The sequence below is a fragment of the Pholis gunnellus genome, assembly GCF_910591455.1.
Source record: "Pholis gunnellus genome assembly, chromosome: 8".
NCBI classification, from domain to species: Eukaryota; Metazoa; Chordata; class Actinopteri; order Perciformes; family Pholidae; genus Pholis; species Pholis gunnellus.
In genome coordinates, this window is record NC_136534.1 from 21,833,195 (window position 1) to 21,848,572 (window position 15,378).

The window sequence follows — 15,378 nt, forward strand, 5'->3', positions numbered from 1 at the left end:
CAGTCTGTGGAGCCTAAATTGAGGTCTGAGGACCATTAGGAGTCTCTCAGAGGGTTAGTGTCCCCAGAAAAATACAATGAAATACTGTTTTTTGGTGCTTCCTCTAACCTACAGAACAAATATATTTTTTGTATGCAAAAATCACATTTATCAGTAATAATAGCTGTGTATGATGCCCAAATCAAGGTATCATTGTGTAAACTCAGGCTTGATTTAAACAGCTGCCATTTGTTTTCATGGGCTTGAGTAGTTATGAGATTAGGTCAGTCTTAATGCAATCAGATACTTTTATCTATTGGCTGAAAACCACTGTAGTGTGGTAATGTGGAGATGATCAGCACAAACCTTGAACACTGTAACCAACCGTTAGTATCGGAAAACTGTGTGTGTTGATTGACAGCAGGAAGGACGTACGTAAGGAGACGGTCGCCATGGAGAAAGACACACAAACTGCCCGAAATCATGCATGACACCTGGAGGAGAGGATCATGGGAGCTCTGAAAAACAGAGTTAGTTAGATTCGCTGAAGTATTCTTGCCTGTTAAGTAACTAGTGATAGAGCCTCGGTCACATCTTGCCTGCTGCTTATGTTAAACACCCAGAGTAGCAGCACTGCTATCTAAACACTAAGATATCACTAGCTAAAACATTAAAATGCTATTTTGTGTAAAATCACATTTGACATTCTACTATAAGCAACTACAATCTCACTGGCCAGTCTATAAAACATACAGTATAGGGGAAAGTGAAAACATTTGTAAAATATACAAAACCTTCTCAATGAATCCACTTGATTGAATGAAAGTATTTATCACAGATGTCTTACGCTGAGATTGTTTCAGTTCTATCACAGAGGAAGCATCTATTGCAGTTTTCTGATCATAGATTGTGTAACATCGTGCTACTGTTGTTGAAATTGTTGTGTCGTGCTTTTTAAAAGGTCTGGCAACAGAAATAAAGCAGGAACAGACATGCTAAAGTTAGTAGTGAACTTCCAATGATAAACAATCAGAACGTCCTCAGTGTCGAAGTAATACATTCGATTTTAGTCTTAAGAATTGTGCAGTTCCACATCCAACAGCAATGTTGAGATCCCAATCTACCTAATGACAGATGGGGCCATCTAGTGGTAAAGCTCTGGAAATGGAATCAATAGCCAGCAATAGAGACTTTTATTGTAAAATTAGCTTTCATCACAATAAACATTTGCATTTTCAGAGTGTATTACTGGTCGTCTGTACAACATACTGCGAGTTAAAACTGAGATATAAAAATTAAATGTGAGAATTGAAATACAAATTCTAACCAAGACTTTGGTTCACCAGGTTTCTAAAATACATTCAGCCCCCTCAGACACAACTGAAAGCAAAAAGCAAATAAATCCCTTTAAATGTACAACGTTTTTTCTTATAAAAACAAAATGTTTTTCTTCAGTAAAAAGCCAAAAGAATCTATAGACCCCTACACATCTACGTCAGTACCTGTATAAGGTAAGTTTAAACCAATCAGAACATGCTTACTCGTCAAGATGTAAACACCTTCACAGAGAATCATTTAACAACTTGACTTTCACATCTACAAGTAAAATTCTGTACACTCTAAAAGGCACTTGTGGCAGCCACAATGTTTTATACATGAAAAGACACAAAATATTTCATCTGCGCACCTCTTCACTGTTTAAAAAGGTATACATACACATTCAGCATCAACTCTTAACACATTTACTGTAAATTATGCAATAAAAAAAAAGAAATCAGCACAGCGTATTAGCAGTGTGACTAATATTTACAGTCTTTAACTTTGAACTGGTCCAGAGCTGCATTACTGGACAGGCTGCTCACGTCATTGGTTGCTTTCACACCACCAGGCTCTCCCGACTCACAGCTCCATTCTGTAAGACAAGGAGAGTCATATCAACATAAATCCTGACTGAAATCAGACTTAAAAAAGAGCCAGAGTGTAGGACTTTGGGGGATGAATTAGCAGAAATGGAATATAATATTCATAACTATGTTTTCATTAGCGTATAACCATCTGAAACTAAGAATCGTTGCGTGTTAGCTTAGAATTAGCCCTTCGTATTTATTTTCTTTAAACTGTATTTATGCAGAATAATCTCATAGAGATTTTGAATCTTTTTTGCAATATCTACATAGGGAGCGGGTCCTCGTCACGGAGTCCAGTATTCCCAAATTACTTCTTTTTGTTACTGTACCTCCACTGCAGCTCAAAGAGGGAATTTTATACAAACTGTTACTTTAGCAGATATCCTCGTGATTTGACTAATTCTGCTGACGCCTCATATACGCAAGCATCAGATACATCACTTACATTGGAGTTGCATGAGGAAGAGATCTTTTAATGGCCATTACTAACAGCAACAGTGATGAATACAGCAAGAAAATCCCGTTTCAATGTTCATATTTAAAGACAGACTTGATAAACTGTGCTTATCCTTTGAAGTCCCTCTGAAACACCACAGTGTAGTGAATTTACAGAGCTTTGCGGTGCCTCACCTTGCGGAGGTTGGTTTTCTTTGAAGATGACACACTTTCGTCTTCACTGTACGGTGGTGGTGGAGGAGGTGGGTAGTCATCACGGCGACCGGGGTTTCCGGAGGGCGGGACATGGGGAAGGGGTGGGGGGCCACGTGGAGCCCTCCCCCGATCCGAGCGGTCGCTCTCGCTGTCCAGGCGCTCCCGGCTGCGTGCCCTCTGCTGCTCGCCCATCCTCTTCCTCTCCATGGCTTCTCTCAGGATGCCGTCGTCATAATCATCTCGCCGGCCCCTGGCGTCGCCGCCGCCATGCTGGCGATCCCTCTCCAGGTCCATCAGGTCGTCGCGGCTGCGGCTGCGTCTCCCTGGCATGCCCCCGTAGCCCCCTCCATCTCCTCTCCGGCGGTCATCGGGGGAGGGCTCACGGCGCCTGTGGTCATCGCGGCGGTCATCGCGGCTGTTGCCACTGCGGGCGCTACTGCTCCACCCGTCATCAGAGCTAAGGAGACAGGAAGCAGCACACATTGAAGGGGGAATAGCAACATTACGAGGCTGTTGCGACGTCATTGCATTCGCTGCTGAGTAGAGTTTACATTTGAGCTTAAACCTCGCTGTTGTGTCCTCCGTTCCAGTTTAAACCATGGCTGAAGTTTAGCTTTAAACCAGTTGCTTTTATCTTGAGGTCAACTAACTAGACTGCATCTGAGGTTTCAGCTGCACTGTCAAATGTCTGCAGGCCACTTAATGCAGTGTAACTCTATACAGGGCGACACGTGTATTTTCAGAGCATTTTGAAGTTTTCAATAAACACACAATGGAGAAATGACTTTGACAATCACCAGATCCTCTAGAAATATAAAGTGGCAAAAAAAGTCTTGATTGATGATGAAAAAAAAAGAAAAGAGAAGTTGAGGTAAAACCATTGTGAATCTTTTCTTTAACCACATGCTGCATTTTTTACATCATACATCATGTTTGAATAAAAATGAGGTGATGGTGGTAACATGAAGAACTCCAGAAAGTACCTGAAACCTACTCTACGTGACAGAGTGTGATACCAGCAATAGCAAAGTGAATGACGACGGTCAAGCATCTCACTCTGCTGGGACAGTTAAATACATTTGGTAATCATCTCAGAAAAACAAACCGAGGAGGAAGAAAATGAAAGAAATCACATTGTGACTTCTGGAAACCCCCAACCACACCCGGTGCACAGACTCAACTCGAAAGACACCGCTCATCTGTTCTGTGGAACTGGAATTTTCTGTGCCTTAGATGCTCAATACAAACCTCGAAATGAATACACACTATAAATATACTTGCATAGTAATATAAAACCCACATATGAGTCAAATAGAATGCAATATAAGAAAGAGGTATCGATTTCATGTTGATAATGAACAACATTACGATAACATCGATGTGATTGTTTTTTTACAGTGTTGGGACTGTATATGTACTGAGTGAGAGAGGGACATCTTAATCCAGTCAGTGCTTTCTGATGAACCAAATATGTGCATCACTGTTTTAAAACCACCTCAATCATGTGATTTAGATGTCTGTACAGCAATATCTGGTTATTTATCAGCCAGATTTGTCCCTCTAAAGTGATCTTCTGAAGGTTATCAGTTACATCTGAAGGTAGAAGAATAAAAAATATCACGCTCAAAAATAATACGGAGGATGACCGGTGACGGCAAAGCGGCGCCAGTGAGAGGTCCCACGAGGGGATCCTCCATCAATGAGTCCCACAGGAGGAAACGGGCCACATTGGGTGAGAAGTGTATAAATATTTCCGAGTGCTGTGGCTGGCAGCATTTGACTGTTAATGTGGTCCAAATCATCACTGAAAGTCGTGCCAATGAAGTCTCCGATTGCCAAAAACAATTAATGAAAAATAAAAAACATTTTGTGCAATGAACCATCGACTTGACAGCATCAATGATTCTGCTCTATGTAGACATGCACGACAAAGTGAGATGGGGGGGGGGGGGGGGGGGGCCTTGGAAGCGCTGCTTTAGAGTAACAGACACTTTTCTTCACTCTATTCCACTCTTTTAAGATAATAAGTATTATATTTTATCTATTATTGCTAGCTATACTGGTACAGTCAAATGACGACATCCACAAAGAAGAACCCAAAACTAGTAAAACAAACTTTAAAAGTTATTTTTGTTTTGTTTTCTTAAGGATCATTCTGTTTGGTGAGAAGAGAGACAGATAAATCAAGTAGCCGAGCTGAGCTGTTTGCTTTTCTTATTCAATTGCTGAGTAAATGTGAACAGTCTTTGATACTTGGGAGTCAAAGCTTAGTGCTTCAAGCTGAACAGTAAGCTCCGTGCCTGTCGCGTCATTTGGTAAATAATACCCAGCTGCCCCTGTTAAATGGTGGTGGAGATAATGGTCACAAGGGAGATAAGGCTCACCCTCTCCTGCCTCGGAACTCATCCGGGCGCCTTTGTGGTGGGTAGTCATCTCGGCGCCGTCCGATGTCGTCGAGGTTGTCCATGGAGCGAGCGCGTACACGATCCCCCATGTACGCTCCACCGTGACGCGGGTGCAGGTTGTCGTCACGGCGGTGTCCTTGCTGGGACACACTGCTGATGGTGCTCATGGCTTCGTCCCTGTCGTAGACGGTGGCCAGAGGTGGCGGCTGGGAACGACCCCCGCGGCCTCGAGCCTCCGCACTATCGTGCAGGGAACTGACTTCGGTCATATTATCCACTGAGAGGGGAGGGGGGGGGGGAGGGAGGGAGGGAGGGGGGACAGAGAAGAGATGGTCAGTAAACCAGAGGAAATAAAATGGTGTGTGGGTGCAAAAAAAGCAAACTAAATCCCCATTTTGACAGGATTTACGTTACAGAAAAGTGAGGAATGAAATATTCACTGTGCTCCTCAGTAATTTAACTCATCTTTTCCAGTTTTACATCAGGAAATTACAGGATATTGTCTGAAATAGACATTAAACACTAAACAGGACAAAACCTCCGCAGGGGGGCGCAGGAGAGTTAAAGGGGAGGCAAAGATATTGTAGGAGGTGTGATTAAGTCAGAAAATGTACTCCCCCTTAGGAGTCATAACCGAATAAACCTTAACACACAGACATGAAACGCATATATATTATTCAGATATTATTCAGTGTAACAAATAGATATCTTTATATCCGATGTCCATCACAAATAAATGTCCAAAATCCGCTAATAGGCTCATACAGAAAATATGCATCAGAACTTCTAAGAATCATCACACTTTTAAGTTTTCTTCTTTATTTAGAGGAATCTGTGTAGGCTGAGAGTAGAGCTGGGCAATAATTCAATGTTTCTATTTGTTTCAGTTAAGTCATATTAGATTAAAGAAATACGCATCACAATCAATGTCTTGAGTACGAGTTTGATATATCTATACCACTCTTCTTTTAAGTCAGCCCCCTTCATATAATGAAACGAGTCGCGCTCTGAAAGGAATGAAATATTTGGAGGAAATGTAAACTGCACACAGGCAGTGGTTAAGTGGCTGCCTCTTAACTCTCGACAGCTTTTACCACAAGTTGATTTATTTTCTCCCACAGTAATCTGGGGAACAGTAAGAGCAGGAAGTGATCGGTCACTCACGGCGGTTGTAGTTGCCGGGTCTGGAAGGGTCCATGTTGGCCAGCTCCCGCTCCATGTAGTAAATGGCTCGCGTGGCGTTCCCATCGGGGTCCACCTGGATACGATACCCACTGCGAGCTGGTGAGAAGAAGAGAGGATGTCAGATTTCAGCTTTGGCAGCTGAAGTCAAGTTACTGACAGAATTAATTTGAATTATTGACAGCTGACATGACTATGCCGCCTTCCATTTCAGCCGCTGAAAGCGACGCTGCTACCTGAAGGTTTTGTCTACTGATCCTTGCTAAAGAGAAAGAGAGAACCTTATTTCGCCAATCAAGGAATCAGGAGTCAAAGTCACTGATGCAGATTTTACATTTATACAGTAATTTTCACTTTCATGTTAAGCTAAATCTTTGCAAAGGAGAGTGTGCTGCAACACTCTCAGGCCGAAGAAGAGAAAGAAGTGCATTAAATAATAATAATCTGCTTTATTTTAGCCGATGACAATCCTTTACGGTATATCCTGATCAACATAAAACATCTGTAGTTTCAACCAACTCCAGGTCTCCCTCAGAGAAATACACATAAGGAAAAGAGGAGTACATATATAGCTAAATGGCTAGAGACATCATAATATTCTAATTACACTCATATGTGCCAGGATAGTGTTATCACAGGAACACTTTGATATGACAAACGAGCATAATTCCTGCACAAACCTTCAATTAATGTGTCACAATAACACTAATTTCTTGTAATAAGGTTGGTGCCACATGTTAACGAGACACCAGGGGGCAACAGAGGGCATTAAAATCCATTAGTCACATTTTCACAACTATCAAAAAACTGCATATATGAAAAAATATATATGAAGTTGAATACGTTATTTTTATAGAGATTGTTTTTCATGCCATGTGTATGTATAGATCCTAAGGGGAAACCAAAAAATACACCTAGGCTAGGATGATATTTAAACATAATCACACTGCAGAAATCACTTCTCTGTGAAAACAAAGCAGAGTTTTCCATTGGGTGCAACTCACTTCAAGAATACTATAGTCATTTCTCAGTGGGCAGCTTTTAGCGGTTGCAAGGCCGGAATCCATAATTACAAAAGACGGCAATTCCTATCGGGGCTTTTTTTTTTTTTTTTCTCATTTTACTCACTGGGGTCCACTCCCCCGTCTTGGTCCCGCAGCAGAGGCACCTGGGAGCCCTGTCCAACTGCACACACACACACACACAAACAGAGAACATTTAAACAATGATTCAACAAATACATTTTTTTTTTTCGTCATTAGGAAACTAGTCGGTGACTAATCCGTTGACATTCAATCAGAACTGCAGAAGAACTCTTACCCGAGCTGGCCCCATCATAGTCACGACCGTAACCATTCTGGGGAGGGTGCTGTCCGCCTCCGTTGGGTAGAGGAAGCATGGGCATACCGGGATGCTGGTTAACTAGCGGGCCGCCGTATGCTGGCTGAGCATACATACTGGGGGCATAGAGGGTAGGGGCATATTGACTCATTGGCATACCGCCTTTCTTCACTGCTTTTCCTGCCTCGTACACTGTAAAATAACAGACAACAGCTGGTTAAAGTGGAAAGAACACGAGATCATGTGGAACGGTATAAAACACCTCGTATGTCTTCGGTTGCAGGAGCAGAAGCTAACATATAGCAAAGGACAAAGCAATGTTAAGGGTGTACTTTAAAGGATTGGTTCAATTGTTTATTATGCTGAGAGGAGATGACTGATACCACTTCCATGTCTGCCGGTTAGCTTAGCTTACACTGCACCAGACCAATAAATAGTCCCTGTAAACCACCCGTTTTTACTTTCAACGCTTCAGTATTTTAAATATACAAAAAAAGATATATATATATATATTCATACGTGTTCATTGGTGAGCTTTAGAGGTGCTGGTATACAATTTTTTTTTGTGGCCTTTGGACAGAGCCAGGCTAGCCGTTTCCCTCCTGCTTCCTTGTATTTATGCTAAGCTAACATAAGCTAAGATAAGCCATTGTTGGTGGTAGCTTCATATTTTTCATACAGACATGAGAGTGGTGCAAATCTTCTCGTGAAATTCTCGACCATAAAGAGAAAACACAATTTGCCTAAAATGTCAAAACTATTGCTTTAAAAGATTAAAGTTTGTTAATCTTTGATAACTCAGCATGTACATTAAAGCTAATTACAATAAATATACAATCAGAACCCATTTTGCTAAAGAATCCAAAGTAAACTGTGAAATATTTTATTTATGTTTACTTTGCACATTGAAATGCGCACAGAGTAGAGTACAACAGTACACAATGTGAATGAGTGGAGTAAGAGTTAGGAACTCTACCGTATTAAATGTTACATTTGAGCTCCAGTTTGACAGGTTTTAATACTTGTGCCAGTACGACATCAGAGTTAATATTGTTAGCAATGTTTCTAATATACTTTAACAAAGTCTTTCATTTTTGTTAATTGTTATCAGACACAGGTGTGGGTGCAGATTACTGAAAGACATTTAAAGCCTTTTGAGACTTGATAATTATTTTACAAGGTTAGAACATGTCTTTTGATTTTTCTTTCCTTTCTTAAACTTTTTTTTTCGACAAAACCCTTTTTCATTGAACAAAAGAAGCTAAACTTCTCAAATGTCTGATGTTGTCCCAGTGTAAGCAGCCACACAAGTACTTTGCCCACATATAATTAGTCTAATATTGGATTATGATTTAAAATCAGAAACAGATGTGAGGTTCTGATCAAAGAATCTGACCAAACGTTCAGTTACTAGCCGTTATGCAATACTCGGTGCTACTACAGACCCATCTTAGTCATTGGATTTGCATCTGGTACTCACATGCTCGTGGGCAGCAGCAGCGTTCGGGGCAGCAGGGGCAGCTGATGTAGCAACAACAGGTATGTGGACAACACTGGCACCAGCAGATCCCGATCAGGAGCAGCAGCAGCAAGAAGCCAAGAACCACCAAAAGAACAAGGAGCCAGTCTGTGTGGGACGGGAGGGGGTGCGTTAGATTTACATTTATATAAAAGAATCACATTATCAATCCACAAGCATTGTAAATCACTGAAGAAGAACAATATAAATTGTGTTTTGGTTGCATATTCTCGAGCATGACAATACACATGTTGGGAACAGTCAAACCGAAAGTAACAGTTGTTTGTGTTGTGCAATCTCAGGCAGGGCCTCTAAACTGCAACCAGATTCAAAAGTCAACCTGCGAGTGCGATCGGCGGGCTCGTGCACGGACTCGTCACAGCCCTCGTTTGCGGAAGCACACATGTGCACGCAGAATCACATGCACAGCTTTTTATATGCGCGAGTTCAGTTGCGATGCACAACGCACGATGCACGTGAAGTTGGAAAACTTTACAATTTGACCCATTTAGCTGATGCTGTGTTCCAACAAGGAACTCAGCATATTTTAAAAAAGCTGAGAGAAGGAGGCTGACTCACTCACCGCTGAACGTGGTGAAACGAGGCCAACGGAACCGTAGTCATTGATTGATATCAGTACTATGCTCTTTTATTTTTAGATCGAATACCAAGTATTAAAAAAACAGCCATGCATTCAAAATCTCAAAGTAAGTGTATGATGAAGAAAATGTACTTAAAGTAGAAGGTAGAAGTACTTACTATGCTAAATGGGCTCTTTAGTTGTTACATTATTATATAGTATAATTTTAGATTATTATTATTGATGCAGTTACGTGTAAGATCCCTTTTAATACGATAAGATAATCCTTTAATAGTCCCACAGCAGGAAAATGTTGCAGTATTACAGCATCAAAGAGGAGAGTGCAACAACAAGAGGCATCAGTATAAAACAACACAAGAATATTAAATAGGTAATCAGCAGTGAAGATATTATAAATAAGTAAAATAAGGTATAATCGGACTGTTGTAATGTTGTAACTAGCTGCAATAGAGCTAATTTTATTTGTTTACATACTGTTGGTTTAATTGACCGTATAACAATGAATAGCATTTCATATTCTCAGTGAAGAGGTACGTTCATTTACCTCTGAAATGTGGTGGAGAAATCAAAACTGTACTTAAGTGCAGTAGTACTTGAGTAAATGTATTAGTTACTTTCCATAGCTGATTATTACCATTCTGTACCAAAAAAAAAAAAGATAAAAAGGGCGCGACCGACTGAGAAAGTTGGTAGCAGTGAAAGAGTTAGTCTGGAGCCCTGATAGGCCGTACTACTTTTTGTTTATCAGTGCAAACAACGCTCAGATGTAATCTCTGTTATTAAGTGTTCAGACCACCAAAGCATGCTGGCTACAGTGGTAAATAAGGTATTTTTTTTTAAAGATTTTGTCAAACCGGTAAAGCCGGTTCGTCCTTGTGCCCAAAGCACGATTTTACTCTGCAAGTCAGTTCAGGCAGAGACAAAAACAAGCAAACAGGAAGGGGGGGGGCGCCTGTTCTCAGGATGAGTCATATTTTGTCAGTTAATGGGTATTTATGATCACTGCCACAAATCAGGAAGCAATGCAGCCGGGGTGTTTTTCTAAGAAATGTGCTCTCAGCTGTTAGTCTACAGCTAACACTAACGCTCTAACGCTCTGTCTGACACCTCTTCTGTGACAATAAAACATGACTGAGCTACATCAAGGGGCTTGTACTACCTTCCATAACCAGTAAGTCAATGCCAGGCAGGAGGTCAGTAGTATTTGACTTTCTCTCTGTGAAAGAAAGATAAAGCCACAATTACTTTAAAGTGGTATCGGTCTACTTTTACTGCCTACAATGAATGACTCTAAAGACTTGTGTTGTTTTCTTTTAGTCACTTGTCAAATCAGGCCAAGTTTATGTGGAACGCTTGTTTATTGGATAACCTTTTGGGTAATCAAATGTGCGCGAATGGGAGGAGGAAAACGGAAGAAAAAGGAGAAGCATAGAGAGAAAAAGAAGGAAGTTGTGTCTGAATGTCTGACCGCATACGCCTATGAAAGCAACTTACCGAGGACAATTAGCTCCGTGTAGTCTTCACTGTTCCCAGAAAGGTCCTGGCCAGAGATCACAGAACAGACGTAGACGCCGCTGTCGCCCCATGCCGTCTGTGCGATATTCAGGTCAGCATCTGTGGGAAACAATAGATCCACAGGTTTGACTTTTCTTTCAAAGCGGCTACAGAATTAATATGTACTACTATTACAATCGCAGAATTGTGGGATCTGATAATAATCAATGTTAAGTTGCGGTATCAAGAAAAAAGAATTACTCCACGATGTGTATTCTTCTACGTTGGGTCCTCTCTGCCATCCAACTCCAATCATATCTTACTATGTCTTAACTCTCACATTAGGGTCTCAGTGATGGAATTAGCATTTTGATACATTTAGCAAAGATGAACGATGTACAGCTCCTAATGACTGCTCTGTTAAACCAGGTACTTATCTGGTCAATTCCTAAAAAAACACATTTCAAGTGAAAACTGAAACCGTAATGTCTTAGCCAGTCAGTTATTAATAGATGAATGTTTGTCTAACAGATTGCATGGACTAGACAGAGACTCTTGGGATTACTTAAGCACTACACAGCAGTGTGTGTGTGTGTGTTGCGAGGTTCAAGCACAGTGTTTCATTGTTAAGCTCCTGTCACAACTCAATCTGGGCCTAAAGAAGTGGATTTGGCAGTTTCACCACCCAAATCTGTTGATATTGTGCATGCATTTTTTTAAGTCTAAGTAATAATGCAATTTGTTTTGGCATGTTAAAGTTTTAGACTTTTATTCTGTTGCTCATTTTCAAGGCCTCCCCTCGTCTACTCTGGCCTCCAAAATATACATCACTGAGCTGCATGTGCACCAGGTCATTATCTGAGTCACCCGTACAGATTTCACAGATTGAGAAATGCCACAAAAAATGTCAACTGCACAATGTGGTTTAGCTTTCATGGTGGCCGTATAAATTATAATAATGGACAGCTATTCCTTTAAAAGCTCAGGTCAGTCATCATCAGTTTTTTCAGAACGTCAGCACATTTCTAAATAATTCAGTTTCTCGTTAATCTGCCACCCCGGAGGGTAAGAAGCGAGGGTCCATTACAGAATAACAACCCGGCGGCAGTGTGTGGATGACGGGAACTTGAGCAGGCCACTGAAAAGACACATCATAAAGCCACTAGTTTTTAGATCTTCTGTCTCTTTTTATGTTCCTCTTGAGTGCATTGAACTTGGCCTGTGCTTATTGACAATATGACAATGTGACGTATTAATCTTTGAATGTTGAAAATGAATCTATGCAACAGTGGTACGACTAACAATTCCATCCTAACGTCAAACCTTTCTGTCCCACGTGGAAATATTCATGCTAGTTCAGTTTGAGAAGCAGATTTACGACGATATCAAATTGGGAACAAGTCACACTAAGCTCTGACGTGATGAGAAACTAGTGTTCACAACATTTACAGAAATAAAATATGAGGGAACACGGACACAGTTCAAATAATTGTGTGAAGGAATAAAACTGTATTTGATAGTCAAGTTGATCTTCCTCTAATGCTGTGTCAACTCAAATATATTTAATTTACACTAACATAACTGGAAAACTAAAATGATCAAATATTTCGCATTTTTGCTTAAAATTGACTTAAATTATCAACGGATTCGTCAAAATAGTTGCCAGATCAGGTTCTGTTACAGTCACTGATTTCAAAACAACATATTTTTTTATGTATTTTAATCTGCCAAGTAAAAAAAAGAAAGAAAGAAAGGGTCATAGTCGGTCTTTACTAACATCTCAATGGGACTTCAGTGTGTACGCTTTGATCAACTCACTGTTTAGGATGCTGATCTTGCGACCCTGGTAATCCTTGCCGAGGCTAATGGAATTGCCTTGCTTGGAGGCCACTGTGCGCACCGTCCTCTGGCTGTCGGCACACTCGATGTTGGGGTCGTAGTTGGGGTTGTTCTGAGACAGGATGTTCTCTGCACTGCTGGGATTGAACGCAGCCTGGATGGGGTCGCGGCAATATGATTTGTACCTCCACGTGACAATGGGAGGCTGAGTGGTGGTTGTCTGGTAGTTGCAGATGAGCGTGACGGGCTGGAAGAGGATGACGATGTACCTCTTGGTGGGGCACTGGACCGAGATGGCCATGGTGGTCTCTGGGAAGAGATATTTGGGAGATTTAGAATGACCAGGCTGAGCGGTAGATGATGATTATTATGGTTATCAAAATCCCACATTTTATAACACAGGGTTAAGGTTTCTAATTACTCTGTGATACCCCTAGGGCGTGGAATGTGACAATCAGTATTTCCACACTGCCAGTATCACTGTGTCTGTGTGTGTCTGTGTGTGTCTGTGTGTGTGTGTGTGTGTGTGTGTGTGTGTGTCATGAGTCATTTCAGATGTTTTCGGCGGACCATTACAGTTGTGTAAAGTATGACTGCCATGCATACATGAGGTTTCTCTGGGAACAGAGGAATAACCGATACCAGGCTTTGGATACATGATTATTTTAAGTCAAACACGGTTTACTGGAGGTGCTCACTCTGCTTCTCTGAGGCTGTTGTAGGTTTAACTCCATGACACTTGGGAGGCTGTAATTTGTGGGGCTGTTGAGTGAAACTGTGTTAACTGAAAAGTCTATCTATTTTCTCCCTCCACAGAGTTTTGTGGCCGCTCTGACTCGAACTTCCTGTATTCCTGCCGATTGAAAACCCTGCAATCACTCTCTCTTTGTAGGGTTTGTTTGCAGGAAGGATACTCTCTACGGGGTAGAATAGTAGCAAAGTACTTCATCACGCCATGTTTGTATCTGTTAAAAAAGAAGGCCTTGAGAATATGAGCGTCAAACAAATGTAGTGGAGTAAAAAGTAGTTCCCTCTGAGATGTGGTAGAAGTAGAAGTAGAAAGTAAAATGAAAATATTCAAGTTAAGTACAAGTATGTCAATCAGGTTGTTACATGGCTCAAATATGTTGTTGGATAAACTATTATTTGATCATTTAATGCGGAATTCGCACTAAACAAATTCCGAACATAAACATCAACAGCCCCAAAACTGTGACGAAACTAAACAAATACTACAAAAACAGGTGTTAAAATGAAGAAGTCTCGAGCAGCTATAGAAGCCGCATTTATCGACGTACTTTTCACGGAAGAGGGCCCACCCTGTTTGAAAAAAACAACAGACCAACTTACCTGTTGCCATGAAAGCCGCGATGATTAACGTCCACAACATGTTTAATCCTCTTTCCTCGAGGTTTCAGTCGACCTATCTTATTATTAATTCCTTAAGTACAATGGTACAACTTCAGCTTCTGCATAGTATTGAGCGTAACGGTAGTTTTTCCTCAGCCAGGTAGTTTCAGCTCCATTTTGTGTCTTTGTACGTTGTAAGCCAGTGGGAGTACCTGAACGCCCCACGTCAGCCGCGCAACCAACAGGTGAGCTTCCAGAGACAGGTGACGAACGGTTGCGAAACCCAGAGGTTTCGGGTTGTTTTTTTGGCAACGGTGGATTAATTTGACCCCAAAGACCAGTTTATAAGAGCAGAGTGAATCTTCAAAATAGCAAACTATTACTTTGTCAACATTTTTCTTCGCTAAAGTAGAAATTTGACCAATAAATAACGTTACCTCCCCCCCTCATGCTATTTGGTATGACCCAGACACTGACAACGATATCAAAGCACCACTGTTAGTTAATGTTCAATCCGTTTGTGGGGACAAGTGTGTGTGTGTGTGTGTGTGTGTGTGTGTGTGTGTGTGTGTGTGTGTGTGTGTGTGTGTGTGTGTGTGTGTGTGTATGTGTGTGTGGGAGTGAACCTGCAATAGCGTGTGTGTGTGTGTGTGTGCGTGTGTATGGAGTAATCAAGGTGTAACATTTTGTAACATTGCACCACTGACTGTTGCCCAGTAGTACTGCACTGTACAGTAGCACGGTGTTATAATATTCACAGTGGTGGAAAATAACTACATTTACTCAAGTAATGTGCAACTTTGAAGTACTTCAGTATTTCCATTTTCTGTTACCTTATACTTCACTGCATTTATTTGCCAGCCAGTTACGTTGCAGATGCAGGTTATTAATACAAAATGTAATGAACAAATACATTATTATAGATAAGCAGTGAATAGAGTGAACTTTTACCAGCTGCAACATTAAAATGGTGCCTCTAATGCATCAATTATTACAATCCAATATATACTATTAGAAAATGGGCCATTCTGCATAAAACATACTTATACTTTTGCTATTTTAAGAAACCTATATTGTGTTGCAAGTATAGGCCTACATTTGTACTTTTAC

At 41.0% G+C, this 15,378-nt stretch overlaps 1 protein-coding gene across 2 annotated transcripts; it reads right to left on the reverse strand.

Moving 5' to 3' along the window:
• Positions 1 to 1,157: 1,157 nt before the first annotated feature.
• Positions 1,158 to 14,461, reverse strand: lsr (lipolysis stimulated lipoprotein receptor). 2 transcript variants are annotated; one of them, XM_079164408.1, is made up of 11 exons: positions 14,269 to 14,461; positions 12,898 to 13,227; positions 11,080 to 11,199; positions 10,745 to 10,801; positions 8,946 to 9,092; positions 7,445 to 7,657; positions 7,253 to 7,309; positions 6,107 to 6,223; positions 4,922 to 5,219; positions 2,517 to 2,994; positions 1,158 to 1,891 (listed from the first exon to the last, which is right to left on the reverse strand). In XM_079164408.1, exons 1-11 carry the CDS (start codon positions 14,306 to 14,308, stop codon positions 1,856 to 1,858), a joined length of 1,893 nt encoding a protein of 630 aa, XP_079020534.1. In that variant the 5' UTR covers positions 14,309 to 14,461; the 3' UTR covers positions 1,158 to 1,855. The 2 variants fall into 2 exon arrangements, with proteins under 2 accessions (XP_079020534.1, XP_079020535.1); XM_079164409.1 differs by lacking the exon at positions 10,745 to 10,801.
• Positions 14,462 to 15,378: the final 917 nt, after the last annotated feature.